We start from the raw sequence: 18,630 nt of genomic DNA, 5'->3' as shown, positions 1-18,630 counted from the left end.
TATATTTTTAACATTCATTCCTTTTTCTTCGTCTGAACTTTTAGCCGAATCATATTGCACCCGGCTGGGTTTTAATGTGCTTAGAAAATTAGATTGGAATATGACACAAAAAGTGTTTGTGTTAAGCTGTTTATGGATCAATGTGATGTCAAGTGATTTCTGGATAGGTCTAGTTGTATAATAATTAATGTTTTACAACATCAATTAACTTTAAAACTTTATTTTAATAAAATCGGCTAATGGAGGCAAGTTGCATATTTAACCTACTGTAGATTTACTGTACCAAAATTAAACGCAATAAATTATGTTATAAAAGTCATTTCGTCTAGTACTCGCGTCTAGTGTGTCAAAAAAATAGACGTCAAGTTTTTGACAAACTTGCAGGTGTATATTTCAACAGGGGAGACATGACCACCGTGCTATCTGACGCCACTAAATCGAAACTAAAACAAACTTTCATTGTAATTTAAAGAGCATACTGTCAGGTCGCTTATATATTTATTGTACATTCACATAATTTAGCATATTTCGCTTTCAATAAAATAGCTTACAGCGCAGTAAAAACACGTGTTGCCAGTAAGGCGTGCATTGTTGACTGTCGTTTTGTAGAATTCGGATACAACTAACGTTGCAGTAAATAGGAATGCGTTGGGGATTAAAACTAGCCAGTTAACGAGCAGGGTGCAGGGAACAGAAAATACGCCAGAAAGACTTTAGCAGACTTTTAGCACACGCACAATAAACACAGTACTGTAAATAACAAATACAGACGCTGGTTCGCTACACCATCCCCCTTCCCCCAGGAACACGAAAAAAGTTCCTAGCAGTTCGTTGGGCCGCGCTTCTTCTTTAAAATCTTCCCAGGATCTGATCACGAGTCGACCAGCTACCGCAGAACGTCGGACATTTGTTCAATTTGGAAACAGCACGTGTTGGGAATCGTGGTATTCAATAGAACAAAGAGGGTTCGCGAGTTCCTTGTCTTGGCGGCCATCGAACAACTCCAAGGGTAGCTGATTGTGCGACACGATGTAACGTCTGAAATAGTACTTGGAAGGCACAATAAAAAACAATGCAAAACACTTTTGAAAAGCCTATAATGCAGAAAATGATCGTCTTAAAACGCAGTTCGACTTTCAAATCGCAAAACTGAAGTTCAGAAATACGCAAGAAAGACTTACTTTTTTTATCACACGCACAACAAACACAGTACTGTAAATAACAAATACAGACGCTGGTTCGCTACACAGGCTATTAGCTATGGTTTTATGGTAATTTAAGTTTAAGTTATTATTTCTCATATTGGAGTGGGCTTTCTGTGAACTCGAAAGGTGATTTTGACCATTTCAAAGTGATACCAGTTCGGTATCAAATATTTAGTTCTACCAATACAAAACAGCATAATTAGAAAATTTTAGAAAACCTATCAGGTGAGAACTCAAAAAGAATTGACCCGTTTCTTAGATATGAATTATTTTCAGCGCGCAAATCTTTGACAACTTTTTGTTGTGAACATAAAGCATCGCTTTTCAGTCTGTGTGCCAGTTCGACTTTCAAATCGCAAAACTGAAGTTAGTTGCTTAGAGTCTTTTGCTCTAGAATACCAATTAAAAGGGGGTAAGGTGCTCATCTAAGAAACGCGAAAACAAATTCCATCGCCTAGTCCACATTAGATGGGTTCCCTAAATAGCAGACATAATAACCTTTGGCGTTTCGGCGGACCAAATGGGGTCCGTACAGCAGCTTCAGAGGGTCCGCAAGGAGAATTAGTCTTTTAACTTTTTAAACATTAGTCTATGTTTTTCCATCTTTATTGTCTTTAGTTATGCTTTATTATTCGATCATAGCGAGTTTTATGATGTCTATTGTAACATCATAAAGCATCTTTTATGCTGTACTACCTGCTATCAGCGAATCGTTCGCGTTAGTTAGAACAGGGTGGTCCAAACCCAGTTGCAATTTCAGCAACATTGATCTGGTTAATTAAACCTTTTTGCTCGAAATGAAAACGTCTTTGTAATTTAGAGATTGGGGAGTATGCAACATCTCTTTTACGCGAACATTCTACGCTTATAAAATGCAGTCTTTTAATTAAATTTTTAGTCAAATACGCAAATTTTTCGCGCTTCGCGCACACCAGTTTTCCCAGTCTCATAACATTCGATTTTATTTCCGCACAAGTTCGACGACAGAAGCAAGTTTCTGGAGCGTATCTGTCTTTCGATGCAACTTTGTGGCGTTATCTTTAAACGTTTCATGCCTCGACCAAACGATAAACGTTGATCCGCTCCTGGTACGCATTTAGCCTACTTTATGTGGCCCGCAAAGAATATGCTAGAAATATTGTGGCCCGCGATGCAGTCAACTGTGGACCACCCTGAGTTAGAAGGTTGTTACATTAAAAAGAATCGTGACTGCACTACTGTATTACAAGAAATATGGGTCAACTGACCCTTGAAATTTTATAGGGCCGCGAACTATCAAAATAATTGCAACGGGTCCGCCAGGCAAAATTTTTAGAAAAGTTTGGGAACCGTTGTTCTAGAAAGTTACTCTCTACATGCTAGTAACTTCATGTGGACTACATGACGGTTATCTCACACCGTCTGAAAGGTAAATGAGGCTTTAAAGGCCTTAAAAACATGGGTTTATGAAACCCATGCACTGCAGTCACAAATGAGATAAATCTTGCGTTATGTTGGGAATTGGCAACAAGGTTTGGCCTTCTGCTCTGTTTTCCTTCTATAATGAAACATAACGGTTAAGTGACGCAGGGATTTTAGACAAAGTGGTCGGGTTATTTTAGGTGAGATATAAAACATCAATCACCATAAAACGTGACCAGAGACAATAGCCATAGTGGCTTTGACACTTTAGAAGTAACGACTTCTGTAAGTGCTGGTTGAGATAGAATATATCAGTTTATTGGTTTCAAGATTAGGTATCGCGAGAGGTGTTCACAGTCAACCTCGATCGTAATATTTTCACCTTAAAAACTTTATCAAAAAGGGCCATAATTTCGCAACAATAGCTATAACAGTCTTGCGTAACTAACAATTTAAAGCGTCTAACGATTTTTCTCTGCATTACATCTAATCAAACATCAAATTGACAAGCAATAACGCTGGCATAAACTTGTCAACAAACGTTTCAACAATTCATAACTGATCGGCGTAGCTTAAAAAATACTTAGGCATACAAGCGAAAAACTGCGCTAGCAAACCAAATTAATTCATACTTTCTATGCAACCTGACAGTATGTATAAAATTGTATTCAGAAGGATTTATTTGCATGTTCATATCTCAGTCGGGGTCACCAATGTATATTTCAACAGGGGAGACATGACCACCGTGCTATCTGACTCCACTAAATCGAAACTAAAACAAACTTTTATTGTAATTTAAAGAGCATACTGTCAGGTCGCTTATAGATTTATTGTACATTCACATAATTTAGCATATTTCGCTTTCAATAAAATAGCTTACAGCGTAGTAAAAACACGTGTTGCCAGTAAGGTGTGCATTGTTGACTGTCGTTTTGTAGAATTCGGATACAACTAACGTTGCAGTAAATAGGAATGCGGTGGGGATTAAAACTAGCCAGTTAACGAGCAAGATGCAGGGAACAGGAAATACGCAAGAAAGACTTACTTTTTTTATCACACGCACAACAAACACAGTACTGTAAATAACAAATACAGACGCTGGTTCGCTACACAGGCTATTAGCTATGGTTTTATGGTAATTTAAGTTTAAGTTATTATTTCTCATATTGGAGTGGGCTTTCTGTGAACTCGAAAGGTGATTTTGACCATTTCAAAGTGATACCAGTTCGGTATCAAATATTTAGTTCTACCAATACAAAACAGCATAATTAGAAAATTTTAGAAAACCTATCAGGTGAGAACTCAAAAAGAATTGACCCGTTTCTTAGATATGAATTATTTTCAGCGCGCAAATCTTTGACAACTTTTTGTTGTGAACATAAAGCATCGCTTTTCAGTCTGTGTGCCAAAAAAAGTTTGCAGGCTAAAAAAGTTGAGAACCGCTGCAAAAAAAAACGTGAAAGTTTAGGAAGGATTGGCATTTTATAATTACAATATTTCCTCACTTGTTTACTAAATTTTCGATATTTGCGAATAAATGAGTGCATCATCTTTGAAGTTGCGTCATTAAGTCCGAGTGCATGTTTTCCAAACTAATACTTAGTTTTACCCTTTTGTATTAGTTCTAAAACTTTTTTATTCATAAATAGTACATCATTAGTGCCTCCTTCTACAGATAATCCAAACTATCATAAATGTGGCCGGGCTTTTGCCTTTTTAAAAATAAAAAATTATAACCCCATTAAAGATACTGTAACATACAAACTTTTTTAATTATGTAGCGCCCTCTAGAGACGTAGGCGACCACAACAACAGAAGAGACGCTACATTATCCAATTCCAGTGCTTTCGTTTGAATTTCGTTTTTTACCTTACGTAATATTTGTTGGAGTAATAAGTATTAGAATGCATTTAAAAAGATTCTTGGTGCGCTATTATCCTCCAGGTAAGACTACGACGATTTAAAAAATGATGTTACGTACCAATAACGGCAAGCTTTTTAGTATTTTTCATGCAAAAATCTATTCCTAAAATAATTAACCGATTCACGCTTTATGTTCGCCGCATATAATAAAGTAAATACAAAATGGGTTGGTTCAAACCTGCAAATTGAATTTTAAAGATAAAATTAAAAAAATACTTGAATTATGTATGTTACTGTTAGCATGTCAGATTATATTTTTTAATTAATCTTATTCCGGTGATCTAAAATCCTATCACTTTTTTAGTTTTTTACAGTTAGCTGTACGAAAGGAACAGTAATGAAACGAATTGTTAAAATTTAATTAGAAAACCTAATTAATCAATTTTATGTCCACCTGAGTTTGGGCTTATTCCCAGTGCCAAAAATTGTAAGATTTTCTAGACCAGGGCCCTTATTTCCTGTATCATATAATCTTTACTGACCCTCTCAAAGTTAACCATAGTTGTTTGTTTAGGTATAATATTGGAATATGAGCAAGGAGGTCAACTCAAAACTAAATCAATAGATTTGCTTGAGTTGTCCCCTGCTGATAACCCTGGAGAAATTGCACAACGACTTTCAAAAACAGAACCTCTTATTACTGCTGCAAGGGTGCAACAAGTTCAAAAGCTTATAACCAGTAAATGATTTTTATGACTATATACCAGGGGTGGGCAAATATTTAGTGTTACTTCATAAACGAAATTCTGGCCTAAATAAAAAAAAAAGAGAAACGTTCATAAACGGTACTCTTTATAGCTAGTACAATTTTTTTAGAATTTAACGATTCGATTAGAAGAGCGAGTCGCAGTTTTCCCACCCCTGATATATACTTTTCTGCAACAAACATGTATCTTTAATGCATTATGATTATTTTTAACTCATCTATTTGATTATTATAAGCCAAAAATAACAATTTCTACATTATAGTTCATAACAGATTGGAAACGAAAATTGCTAGGCTGGGAGGCATTTTAGCACTATGTGTGGCTGTAATGAAATAACTGCAAAGATGTCTGTTGTTGTATAAAGTTCTCAAAAGTTCTGTGGCTGAACAGATTTAATGACATATTTAATAGATACCAGTAAGGTTGTAACTAAAACACAAAGATATATTTTTCGGTTGAACATTCCAGCTAATGTTATCACCTCACTTAAAAACAGTGATACATATTATCTTTCAGTTCAAAATAACATTTTCTATTTAAACATTAATATTCTTGTTTTTTTTAGAATTGCAAGAAAAGATTGCCAACAGTGGAGACCACCAGTTTTATTTGTTTAAAGTATTACGAGCTCACATTCTACCTCTCACAAATGTTGCATTTAATAAATCTGGATCATGGTAGGTATATTTTTTTCTTAAAATAAGTTTTTATTATTGCCAAACTAAGATCAGATGCAGTTGTATAGTTTTTATTTCTTACATTAAAATAGTAAACAGGCTTTTTAACGTATAACACCTAGCTACCCAATAAATATATACATTTTAATTTTGCTAGCTTTATTACTGGAAGTTATGATCGTACTTGCAAAGTTTGGGATACAGCTAGTGGTGAGGAACTTCAAACACTGGAAGGACATCGAAATGTTGTATATGCAATAGCATTCAACAATCCTTATGGGTAAGACTTAGGTTAAGGTTTAACAAGAAAACAGTTTTTATTAATTGTAATGGCTCATCATTTTTTGTTTGTATAATATAACTGCAATATGAAAAGCAATGTTAGGTCTACTTGTTTTTTTAACACACAAACTACAACAATTTTGGTCTGTATATGGCCATACTTGTCTCAACAAAACCAAAAATTCAGATGGGAATGTTGAAGAACATATATTTGTTAACAATTCCACATAAATTTCAGCTATTTTTACACTGTAGGTTTACCATAGATAGTTGGTGTTAAGGTGTATTACATCGCAAATAAGTCCCCTGGTAAAATTGATACTAATCTAAGTTTGGTGTGTCAGTAACTTTGTTGACGTATCTAAAAGTACATTCAGTTACAGGGATCTCACCATTGAAAACTCTAATTTAGTATTGTACTGGTAACATATTTTAAATCGACTAAAACAGAGTATTCCTACTTATGGTAATTCTTTACTATATTTTTTAAAAAGTTTTTTAAATATTTAATGAAAATTTTTCCTTTTTTCAATTTACAATTATGCTCTTTATATTATGATAACCTTATAATTTTTTTTAATAATAATATGCAGCCAATAAACCTAATGTTTTTTATGACAGAAATAAGATTGCAACGGGAAGCTTTGACAAAACATGTAAACTGTGGAATGCAGATACAGGCCAATGCTACTTCACCTATCGTGGTCACACTTCAGAGATTGTGTGTTTATCATTTAACCCGCAAAGCACAGTGATTGCCACAGGCTCTATGGATGCCACCACCAAGCTTTGGGATGTGCAATCTGGATGTGAGCTCTCAACTTTATCTGTAAGAAGCTGATTTTGCATATTTTATTAACCTGATAAATCCTAAATTTTACAATACTAAAAATCTAATTTTATTAAATATGAAATATTTGCCTGAAGAAATATTTTTTTTACAATACATGAATAACCTAAAAACGTTTAATTTTTAAAACATACATCAACAGGGTCATTCTGGAGAAATCATTTGTTTGTCATTCAACAGTAGAGGAGATCAGATATTAACTGGGAGCTTTGATAATACAGTATGTTTATGGGATGTGAACACAGGCCAACAAACAAACACCTTGATTGGTCATCGTGGCGAAATTGCAAATGCGCATTTTAATTTTGACTGTTCCCTAATTGCAACTGCATCCATGGACAGGTCTTGCAAGGTAAAATTGATAAACTAATTTTTTTTAATATAAGTTTAGTTAGAATAGGCCCACTCAGTAGATCACTCTTTATGTTTCATACTTGATTTAAATTAAAATCTTTCCGAAACACTTGAAAACTATTTAGTTTATCAAATTCCCATGACCAACAAAAATATTATACAATACATATTGCACAACTATTGGTTAACAGTCAGTAATTTTTTTTTTTTTTTAAAACAACTTCTAGCTGTGGGATGTCCGCACTGGCCACTGTATTGCTACATTGCGTGGGCATGAAGATGAAGTTTTTGACATTGGCTTCAACTTCACTGGCCAACAGATTGTCAGTGCATCTGCTGATGGTAAACTTCTTCATATCTAATATATATTTGCAAACGTTGAAAAAATGTATATATTTATAACAATAACTGTAGTCCAATTAAATCATTTCATAACAACTACGTTCTGGATTGTGACAACCATACTGTCATACAATATGGTTTCTAGACTGTTCACACCATCTATTTACTGTTGACCCAGGTACGGCAAGAATCTATGATGCTGGGTCTCAAAAAACAATCCATGTTTTAGAAGGCCATGACAGTGAAGTGTCAAAAGTTTCTTTCAATCCCCAAGGCACTCGGATTTTGTCTGGAAGCGCTGACAAGACAGCAAGAATTTGGGATGTTAACTCTGGTATGATATCATGTTTTTTTGTATGACAGTAGTAAGTTTTCCTATTGTTTGTTTTACCTGGAAAATTGAAATAATCAGCACTTTACCGTTTTTAAAATAATTTTTGTATAACTAAATCTGAAAAAAAAAATACAATTTGCTTTATTTAATTTAAACTTAATTAAAATTGGGCTGACAGGAAAATGCCTTCAAGTTCTGGAGGGCCATACAGACGAAATCTTCAGCTGCGTTTACAACTACGAAGGTGACACAATCTTAACCGGTAGTAAAGACAACACTTGTAGAATATGGCGATGAAATTGCAATTTAACTTCAGTCAAGGTGGTACATGAAAGTGACAAATGCAAGGATGGATGTAGAATTATAGATATTCCTTGATATCTCTTTTGGTGCTAACAGCTGATGTGTGTTATGCAAGTGTTGTATATGTGCCTTAAGTTATAAATTATTTTATACAGAGCTAGTTTACCACCGTTAAGTATACCGTACTCAACATCGTTTAAATTACCCTAAAACTTATTGTACTAAACAACTTCAAATAATTTTAGTATCCAAATTCAATTTTTCACTGTTTGTCAAACGTACTTTGTATAAAGTGTGGTGTTGGTCATTTAGGTGATTTTACTTCCAATGCTTTTGTTGCTGTCTTCCTGTGCAGTGTTTTCTTTGTTGTTTTGCATGTTGCTTAAAGCTTTTCATTTTAAAAGTCAATTTTAATTAAAACAACTCCGAACAAGAATATGTGATTTTATTGTTATTAAAGCTTTAAGCTTTCGAATCTGTACAAGGCACTAGTAAAGGTGATGCTGCTCTCCAGGATTCCAACTCACGAACAGTGTTAATTTCCTCTGATTTGCGCTGTTCAACTATTTTCACTGAAAACGGCTTACTGCAAAAGAATGTAAAATGTATACGCAAACAAAATATTTGAAATATCTAAAAAGTAAAGAAATAACCACAACAGCAACTTAAGCCAAGCAGCTAAATATTTTTCTACAACTAACAAGCCGAAAAGGTTTTCTTTAATGATTACCAATCAGAAAACCTCCCAACATTTTATCAACAAAACTGAAAAATAATACTCCGTGCTTTGTAGCCATGAGTCGCATATTATATATGTGTAGATACCTACCTTATAGTTCGATTGGATCGATAATTTACGGTTACAGGCACGTTGATTGCACAATGTTGCGAAGTGCCCCTGCAAAATACATCTTTAGTCAGTCTGTAAATGAAGAGCTATTTTCAAAGTGATGAGATTTTACCGACCCGAAATCCACAACTGGCCGCGTAGAGCCCAGCTTGTGAAAGTCGATGGAATACTCGACGGCCTGGTACGGCTTGTCGCCCGCTGAGGACGCTTTAATCCCGTTTCTGGGATCGGGCACATTCGCATGCTTACCGAACAGCACTGAGTTCGTGAATTCCCTGCTGGAAAGCTGCGAGCCTTTGTGCGTGCCGCCGAAGGTGGTCTGCTTTCCTTTGCCGAACACCAGCGGGATGCCGTGCGGCCGGTAAAATGAGTATTCCTTTTTCGAAACGGTGTTGTTTTGGCACGGGAAATGGCGAATCGATTTCATGGGCGGGTGGAACATGGTTTCTTTCGGTTGCCCAGCCTTCGGTTTCGGCGAGGAAATGCGTCGCAAGCTGGAACTCCAGTCCGGGCCACATCTACAACAATTTTAGGCATTCATTTTTATATATTTTTCTTTCGAGTTTACAGGATCTAGTCTACACCTAAGCTCAGCTATAGTTCCAAAATTTTTTGTGATTTTACATTAGGTCCTATAGACACCCAGTCCCAACGTGTCCTCTTGCAAAAATTACACTAAAGATTCAAACAACTTACTGTGTGTAAGACACGTCTATGTGCCCTGTATGGGGTTTATATTCTGATTCGACTCCACGTCCGTGCGGAATATAAAGGCGGCCTCGGCTTGTTTTCGTTTTAGCAGTGTTTAATTCTAATAAAATAAAACTATTTTAGTTATTAAACTACATGATACCGTACAAGTTAAAATTATTACAAGTTAACGCTTTCGCATACCGTGACACCCAGTTATTTCTTCGGTAGCCATGATAATTCCCAAGTATTTTAATCCTTAAAGTATTATTATACCGGGCGCCCTGTTTATAGCTATTGTATTTTAGAAACCTGAAGCATTTCGCACAGATTTTGTTTACCTTTTACGCTTGATAGCTTTTCACGTTGTCATGGCAGACTCAATAATAATATTTATCATATGTAGTTAAAGGATTGAATAAAATTTTGTGATTAATGTATTAAAAATATATTTTTTATAGCTATACTCATTAAAGAAATTATTACCCTCGAACAAAATTCAGAAAAGTATATAACATAGTGAAAGCAAACAAATAGGCGATTTACTCAAAACAAAATCTTTTAAAAATAAATATTTAGTGTGAACTAAAGGATTAAATAGGTAAAAATGTTAAATAAGTTCACCTCACCGATGTAAAACCACTTGTTTTACAAAAAGAAAGCCGTTGTTCAGGACGCTAATTTAAAATCGTGTTCGCTTCATTGATTTCATGTGTTCCAAAAAGGTTCCAAATAACAGGCTAACGGAACATCAGTCGCAACACTACAGGTACTGTTCCCACTTTGTTTCGCTTTTATTTGAACATGTTCTAGCAAAAAGATTTCTTATAGAACGAGCTAAAATTAATATGATTAAAGTTTTTTTTATTTTCGTTGGAGTTGTCAATTATTTTTAACTGTTGCGGCTTTTAACCTCGTGAATAGCCAGTCTGTACTTCATGGCACTTAACGCCAAAGTCTCAGTTGTGCAGAACAAAATTTTGAGGTATGTAGGTGTACAATCACACCTTACGTTGGAAATCCTACCACAATTTAGCCTGTTTTCAAGTAAATCCTTTTTGAAAAAAAATCTCCGGGGTTTTCCTCGAAATAACGATCCGGAATCTCGGTATTTTTTTATAATCCCGGTTAACTGGCAAACCTATTAAAGTCGTTAACTGAGTACTGTTATTTCTGAAAAACCTAATTCAACTTATTTTACCAATAAAAATGCACCCTGTACAGTAAAGAGGCTACAAGTGGAAATCAAATGGATTGGTTTTGGAACTTTTGATGCAAACGTATCGCAATTTCATAAACGTTCTGCAGAGATGAAAGGGGCAAAAATCTGAATGTTTATTGAGGTCATAATCTCTTATGCCTTCAATCGATTTTGCGTTTTAAAAAACGCCAACGTGAAAAGTTAAATAATTTCGTCAGGATTCCTGGGAATTTTCATTTTTAATCATTTTTCTCGGGATTGAAAAAAATTATTAAAAAGAGGAACCCTCGTGTACAGTGTACACTGCCGCAGAATGCAGACCGCCTGTGGAAACAGTGTTTATAATTATTTCTTTATTCCAATATAGAACCTATATCTTTAAACAAGCACAGTTTTGACATGTTAACTGTTTTAATATTGGCCCTCTTTTAGAATCCTGCCAATATTGTTTTAAATGTTGTTTAAGACAGTCATAGCCTTTGGCAAAAGGCAGTTGACGCAGTTATATTTAAGTAATGAAAATAACAATAATTATCAATCTATGGAATTCTGTTTGTGTTATTGTGAAGTGTTTTAGTAGTGTATACTTTAAAAAAACAATGGTACGCTTGCACGTAAAACATGGAGATGAAAGCCAATTTTTATATGATACTACTACCCAAATTCCAGTGGACAAATTGGTGAATGAACTTACCTACATTTACAATGGAAGACTGAAAATTCAAAGAATATGTGCAGGTATATTTATAAAATTAATTTATTGCAAAATAAATTACACCTAATGCTTTACTAAATTCACATCATTGTACCCACAATACATTACAAGGGTAAAATTAAATGTTTATAATTTAACAACACTTCATTTAAGTTTTCTTAAGGTGATCATTAAACACCTTTGTTGTGTTATTCTTTGGCTAATTTAAATAAATTAAACACTGCCTGTCTCTTGGTTAAGCTGGTGATTCAATGTTCCAATGTGATTACTACAGAAAACTCCTTTATTTTAGCAAGTGAGCCATTAGCGTTATTGCTTTTTACACTAATGTGATGTTGCAAAACTAGGTTGGACAATAGATATTTAGGAAAGAGAAGTCTTTACTATTGATGATACTTTACTTTATTGCCTTTACTGAAATGAAAACCTAATTTTCAATAAAATAAAGTGGCTCAATGAAAGTCTAACACAGTTGTTCTCAAAATAAGCCACTTGACTCCTTTAAGAAGAAATTTAAAGTTTTGGGTGGAAATATTTTTTAGGGTTGAATTGGGTAGGAAAATTTTATGACAAAATCTCTAGTAGTTTAATTGTTTAAAAAAACATTTAAGGCTTCTTTGTTGTGACTGGTGTTGTAAAGAGTCTGTTTGGTCCATAATCATCTATTGATTCTTTAAATTAGGACAAATTTATTTATTCTTGGGACCATTTTTCTGCTTTTGTCTGCTGCTAAACTTTGCTTGGTGTACCACAAGTTTATCAGACTATTGTTGAGCTTTCTAAAGTTACTGTTTAATGGTCAACAAACTGTATTTTTAAATGTCCTTTGATACAAGTGACTTCTCAAAACTTTACAAATATTTTTTCTACTTTCAAAGCATAGAATGTTCAATCACCTAAAGTCTAACTTAATAAACAAACAAAATTGTACTAACAAAATGTGCAAGTATTGGCGCATGGTTGTTTCTCGACTCGCTCCTCTCTGAGCCTGCATAGCTCAGTTGGTAGAGCGACGGTCCCGGCTTGACCGGAGGTCGTGAGTTCGAACCTCACTGCAGGCCAGTTGTTTTTCTGGCTTGCTCTGCTTGCATCATAGATCGACAGATTCGGCGAGTCTGCGATGGCTTTTCGGTGTACTATTGATACGGAAGCCGTAATCGTTGGTCATAAAGCAACTTCCGAGGGGCTAGATCACAGATGTTATTAAACACATATGTTTGTGTGTGTCTTTCATTGATTGATACGGACTGATGATCCCCCAGTGTGAAGTTGCTTGTACTAACAAAATGTGCAAGTATTGGCGCATGGTTGTTTCTCGACTCGCTCCTCTCTGAGCCTGCATAGCTCAGTTGGTAGAGCGACGGTCCCGGCTTGACCGGAGGTCGTGAGTTCGAACCTCACTGCAGGCCAGTTGTTTTTCTGGCTTGCTCTGCTTGCATCATAGATCGACAGATTCGGCGAGTCTGCGATGGCTTTTCGGTGTACTATTGATACGGAAGCCGTAATCGTTGGTCATAAAGCAACTTCCGAGGGGCTAGATCACAGATGTTATTAAACACATATGTTTGTGTGTGTCTTTCATTATGAAATAATGTTTAGAACTAGCTCAACTTCAAGGTGATTGGCTCTTTTAAACTAGGCCCATACACTTATGGATGGATTTCAGCCTACCACAGTGTTTTTTCAACTGTTTTTCGTCACAACGCATCCCCCCTTTTTTTTAAAAAAGAACACAAAATATAGCGGCATATACAAAAAACAGCACAAGAAGTTCAGAATACACCGGAGTGTGATGTGTAGAGTGGTAAACTTTTAAAGGCTTATTTATATATAAAAACAAATGTTATAAGCCTTATTGCTGTCTAAGCTTATTAGGCATCATGTTGTTAATGGCCTATACTTGCTGCATATAACACACTAGGTTTTCTCATATTACTTAAGATAAATATAAATCACAAGTTTTCAGAAAAGTCATTGCATTAAAAAAAAACAATCAAATGATACAATTTTCTAATAATGAGTTCGATGCACACATTGAGTATCGATACATAATTCACCATGTGAGCCCCTAGGAAAATTAAAACAATACTTTACTCTGGCCTACCAGATTGGGATCTCGGGAACAATTTTTTTAAATAGTCACAAATTAAATGAAACAAGACGCCCAAAAGTTTAATGGGCTACATACTTTGAAAAAGACTCTTAAACCGCAAAATTACATAATAAACTACTGTCGAAAAGTTTAGCTCATTTGACACTTCAATTTTTAAAACATTAATTTGCCTTTAACTGCCTTCAGAGTTTTATTATGTGTTGCTAAATGTGCTGTCTAAAGTTTTAAACCTGGTTAGTGTACTGCAAGTACAAAAGGTTTTGCAGCATTGCTTCAAGGCGCTTGACATTTTTCACCAAGACTGTTTATCCGCGTAATTATGAGATAAGGAACATTTTTAAAAAACAAAGCTTGAAAATATTTGCATGTAACAAATTTTTTTCTTCACATATGACTGTTTTGGTGGTTTGCGCATATTTGTGTACCTTTCTTTTTTCTGTATATATATACTTGTAAATTTGCCATCTGTTTTTTCGCTTTTATGGTTTGGTTTTGTGTCATAAAGGATGCATAAAAAAACTAAAAAAATGTGGAATACCTTTGCGTATTTTGCTGGCAAGGAATTGACACTGTTTGGGTTTGTTAGGGACGTTTTAGAACCATATATATGTCTATAATGTCTGCAACTAATGTATGTAGCTTAGCGTTTAATTTATATGTAAAACACTTTGGTAACAATGAATATGTGTTTTTCAAGAGATGGATTGTCTTGGCAAGCATGGCATTCTGTTGCCTCCAAACATGCAAGGTTTGACAGATGACCAGATTGTGGACCTAAAGTTAAAAGATGAATGGGTGGATAAGTATGTGGCTAATCCTATTAACAACACTTAGCTCTAAACATATAATAGCTAAAAGAGATTGTAATCTGAGCTATTTCAAATTATTTATATGTTAAATCAGTGGTTCTTGTTTACTTAACACAAGCTATCAAGAACAATGTCCTCGGGAACTTATAAAGTAATTAACATAATTTATCAATCAAGGAATTTAAAAGAAATAATGTAGACCCCTTAATTCTAACATAGGGCCAATATGGGTTTGCAGATCCAGTGATAACCACTGCCCGTAATGAGGTCAGATTTGTTTTTAACTCCTATATTGTAAATGATATCATACTTGAAAAAAAAAATCTTGACATTTCGTTATAATTTATATGTTCTGCTTATTGGTGTGTTGTTAGCTTCATAACCATAAAATATAAAATCTTATTTTTGCCAGATGCATGCCAAGTGGTGGTGCCGTGTTTTGTAAAGATGACATTGGAAGAAGAAATGGACTGGCACCAAATGAAAAAATGGCAGAAATTATAAATAAAACTATAACAGAAGCCAAAGCCAATATTGACAAGGTCTGTTTTAAACTATTGCTTATCTAATATAGTTTAGGTTTATTATCTACTGCAACTATTGAGATCAAAAAATTGATTCCAAATTTTTCTATAAAAATATGCAATTAGCAAAATTACTTGATGTACTGTTATATATATGAAATGACCAATTTTACTCTGTAACTTTGTTCTTATACCAATATAAAACCTGACAGTCTTTTAAAAAAAACCAAAATTCTTCCCTGCCAATATCAAACTAGAAGATCAGTTAAAACTGAGACAAAAACACTTTTGATTGGCTAGGGGTAAAAGATCTGGTTATGAACTTAATATTTTGAGAAATAGACCGCTTAACATTTCTTGAATGCAACGTTTTGACACAAATACCCTTCTAATATAAGATGAGTTATTATTCTTCTATATCTAAACTATACTTTTTTTCTTATTGTTACTTAAAATGAATTTTCCATTATTTTCATAATCAGAAACACGTTCAAGCTAATTCGTTAATCACTGATGCAACAATTAAAGAGACACTTGACATTCTCCGTGGGGCAGTAACTATTGTTTATCCAATGGGCCTTCCACCGCATGATCCAATTAAAATGGAATTTGAAAGCAATGAAGATCTCTCAGGTGAAGCCTATTTATCTGTAGTATGTGTGCTGATTTTTTGCCACTATTGATCTAATAAACCAACTAACTGTAATGGTTTATTTAATTTGCTTGACGTTAAAGTCATTAATCCACCTGGGTAGTATATTGTAAGTAAGTTTTGAATTTTACTCCTAAGTGGTTAGGATATATTTCTTAAAAACTGAAAATCTAAAAATATATTTTCTTCCTGAAAAGATATTTTTACTGAAATTGTATCCATAAACAATATATATTTATCTTCAGCTGTACTAGTATTTGTTATTATTTAAAAATATATTTTTATTTTTGGTAAATTAGAAACGTTATGTCTAGTTTTGTTGAGTAACCATCCAACGTATAGTAATTGCAAACATTTGGTTTATTTGAATTTTCAACAAAATGCCCATAATTTAGGGAAAAAACATAGGCCATACTGGATTACTGGTGACACACAGAAAAAGGGTGTGTAATGTTCACACAACAAAAGTATCCATTTTATAAAGGATCTTTAATCTATTTTTTTAGAAACATTGGGCCAAATTTTTAAATAACTCAGTGATTTTAAGAAATGTGTAAGTCATGTGACTATGTTTTAGGAACTCAATCGGCACTTCAGGTCATACCAGAAGGCCAGGGAACATTGTGGTGGGCTGGTAAGGAGATGCAACCAGGGAAGTTGCTTGCTGACTCTGTTGGAAAAAATGAGAAGACCAAGATAGTAGTAAAGTTGCAGAAGAAAGGCACTGGTCCTCCGGGCAGGGAGTCTGTGGTTACCGAGGAGGAAAAGAAACAAATGATGCTTCAGGCTTATAGAAGACAAGAAGAGTTAAAGGTATGTCTGACCCACATTGTCCTCGCAAAAAGTTTCTAAAGCTGTTCCGAATAAGTCTATTAAAAATACGTTGTCCAAGTCACATGCATTGGCTACAAATTTAATTTTTAGGGCCGGCCATTTTACATTCACTGCAAAAGTTGACTTTTGGTTTGAATTTTATAAAAAAAACTTACTGTACAGTGACTACACTTTATCAGTTTCATGCAAATAAACTGTTTAGTGTTTTGGTTTTAGTTTTCAATATTTTTAAAATTTAAATTATGACCTTGTCATGAATAAGTTTCATATACAAACACTGCTTTGTGGTTTGTTTTACATTATAACAAGTGAAAAGGCCTGATTTACATGAAATTCTTAAGGTTGGTTTAATATAAGCTGTAATCTCCATAGTTTTCCCTTATTTGTAGAAACTTGATGCACTTGATGATGACGTTCAACATCTGGGTTCTGAATGGGCTGACAATAATATGCTAAAGCGACAATTTCAAGGTTTAAATAATATATCATGGAGGCCTGGCAAAAAGCTATAGCGTAGTTTGTGGCAATAACTTGTTAATTGACCGAAAATGTTTCCAATTGAGCTGCAACCTTCTCAATAAAAAGAGTTCTATAAGAAGTTATGCGCTATAATTTCACTGTGAGTTCACAAAGACATTCATAAAGAAACATAAGATCCCAAATATTTAATGATTGAAAATTTATTGATTGAAGTCTACAATAATTGGAACTAGTTTTTTATTAATACAGTGCTTATTTTTGTATATATGTATATATATTTAAACTTTGTGATTTTAATGCTTTATGATTTGTGAATTGTTGCATTTTTACTAAAAAGAAATACATTTTTGTGAAATTTATATTACCATAAGATTGTAATGGATGAAATAATATACATTGCAAATGAAAACAGATCAAAACACAATTAATTAGGCAATTTATTACTTTTACACACCAGAGAAAAGTATCACTGGTTACACATAATACATACATGTTTGGATTTCCTGCAAAAGCCATCAAAGCACAGTGATAAACTAGACATGGTAACATAATTCCATGTTCTATATTTTACTGTGGTTTAATAAGGTCTTTCACATATGAAGGTAAAGGCAGCAAATTTAAGGCTTCCTTGCTTTTCTGATGAAAATGCAAAATTTGGTGTATCCTCCAGCGACAAATGATGAAAAGCCTAGCTGGATTTGGTTTGTGGCACAAAACTTCATACTCCGGAAAAATATATTCACGACCGTTGTAAGGTACATACAAACAGCCATGCGTTGAATGAATTTTACCCAATCTGGCTTGACCTTCTGTGCTGCTTATTTCCATGGTATAGCCGCCATATGCTTTGGCCCCTGACATTTTCGTACAAGTCCGTCCAATGAATTGATCTTCCCCTGCATCTTTTCCACCTTGAACTGCATTAAGTGGCACCCGGCCTTGACCAGATTTAACCCAATGTAGACTCGTTTCATTATCACAGGTCAACACCTGGTATTCTTTTATTCTGTGCTCCCTGCATCCGTAAGGTATATAAGCTTCACAAGCATGCTCTGTTGTAAGGCCAGTTACTTGCCAGCTGCTTATTTTAGCTTTTGCTACGTATCCATGTTCGCCAGTTTCCAAAACACATGCCTTAAAAGCATCTTCATGTAGCGACTGGTTGTATTCCTTAGGTCCCGGTTTCCAAGAAACAATGCTATTTGTAGTGGGATATCGAGAGATTTGTATAATATCCTGTTTTACTTTTTTTTTACTTCGCAAAAAAGGCATTGCAAATTTTAGCGAGTTCTATCTAAAAAATGAATAATCTATGACAGGACGAGAAATGGTTAAAAACATTACTGAACCAGATATTGTACTTCGATATGCCATTTCAATACAT

The 18,630-nt window shown here is 34.4% G+C and overlaps 4 protein-coding genes and 2 non-coding genes across 6 annotated transcripts; 4 read left to right on the top strand and 2 right to left on the bottom strand.

Annotated features, from left to right (window-relative positions):
* Window positions 1–4,427: 4,427 nt before the first annotated feature.
* Window positions 4,428–8,807, top strand: LOC146147872 (uncharacterized). The gene is made up of 9 exons (XM_083386561.1): window positions 4,428–4,550; window positions 5,044–5,208; window positions 5,802–5,913; window positions 6,071–6,193; window positions 6,817–7,024; window positions 7,188–7,397; window positions 7,627–7,741; window positions 7,920–8,075; window positions 8,254–8,807. Exons 1-9 carry the CDS (start codon window positions 4,511–4,513, stop codon window positions 8,370–8,372), a joined length of 1,248 nt encoding a protein of 415 aa, XP_083242687.1. The 5' UTR covers window positions 4,428–4,510; the 3' UTR covers window positions 8,373–8,807.
* Window positions 8,808–8,817: 10 nt separating this feature from the next.
* LOC146147871 (spermatogenesis-associated serine-rich protein 1-like) lies at window positions 8,818–10,255 on the bottom strand. The gene is made up of 5 exons (XM_083387952.1): window positions 10,123–10,255; window positions 9,925–10,039; window positions 9,345–9,746; window positions 9,208–9,276; window positions 8,818–8,964 (listed from the first exon to the last, which is right to left on the bottom strand). The coding sequence occupies exons 1-5, from the start codon at window positions 10,151–10,153 to the stop codon at window positions 8,841–8,843; spliced, it is 741 nt and encodes a 246-aa protein (XP_083244078.1). The 5' UTR covers window positions 10,154–10,255; the 3' UTR covers window positions 8,818–8,840.
* A 1,438-nt stretch (window positions 10,256–11,693) lies between these two features.
* Window positions 11,694–17,610, top strand: LOC146147868 (cilia- and flagella-associated protein 298-like). The gene is made up of 6 exons (XM_083386679.1): window positions 11,694–11,857; window positions 14,645–14,750; window positions 15,169–15,298; window positions 15,763–15,913; window positions 16,510–16,745; window positions 17,156–17,610. The coding sequence occupies exons 1-6, from the start codon at window positions 11,719–11,721 to the stop codon at window positions 17,276–17,278; spliced, it is 885 nt and encodes a 294-aa protein (XP_083242805.1). The 5' UTR covers window positions 11,694–11,718; the 3' UTR covers window positions 17,279–17,610.
* On the top strand, window positions 12,821–12,895 carry Trnaa-ggc (transfer RNA alanine (anticodon GGC)). Its single transcript has one exon. It is a non-coding gene; the product is annotated as a tRNA-Ala (tRNA).
* Window positions 13,169–13,243, top strand: Trnaa-ggc (transfer RNA alanine (anticodon GGC)). Its single transcript has one exon. It is a non-coding gene; the product is annotated as a tRNA-Ala (tRNA).
* On the bottom strand, window positions 17,283–18,551 carry LOC146147867 (natterin-4-like). The gene has a single exon (XM_083386680.1). The coding sequence runs from the start codon at window positions 18,516–18,518 to the stop codon at window positions 17,814–17,816; it is 705 nt and encodes a 234-aa protein (XP_083242806.1). The 5' UTR covers window positions 18,519–18,551; the 3' UTR covers window positions 17,283–17,813.
* Between the last annotated feature and the right edge of the window lie 79 nt (window positions 18,552–18,630).

Source organism: Ascidiella aspersa, chromosome 4 (genome assembly GCF_963924565.1).
Source record: "Ascidiella aspersa chromosome 4, kaAscAspe10.2, whole genome shotgun sequence".
NCBI lineage: Eukaryota > Metazoa > Chordata > Ascidiacea > Phlebobranchia > Ascidiidae > Ascidiella > Ascidiella aspersa.
This window is presented reverse-complemented; position numbering and strand designations above follow the sequence as displayed.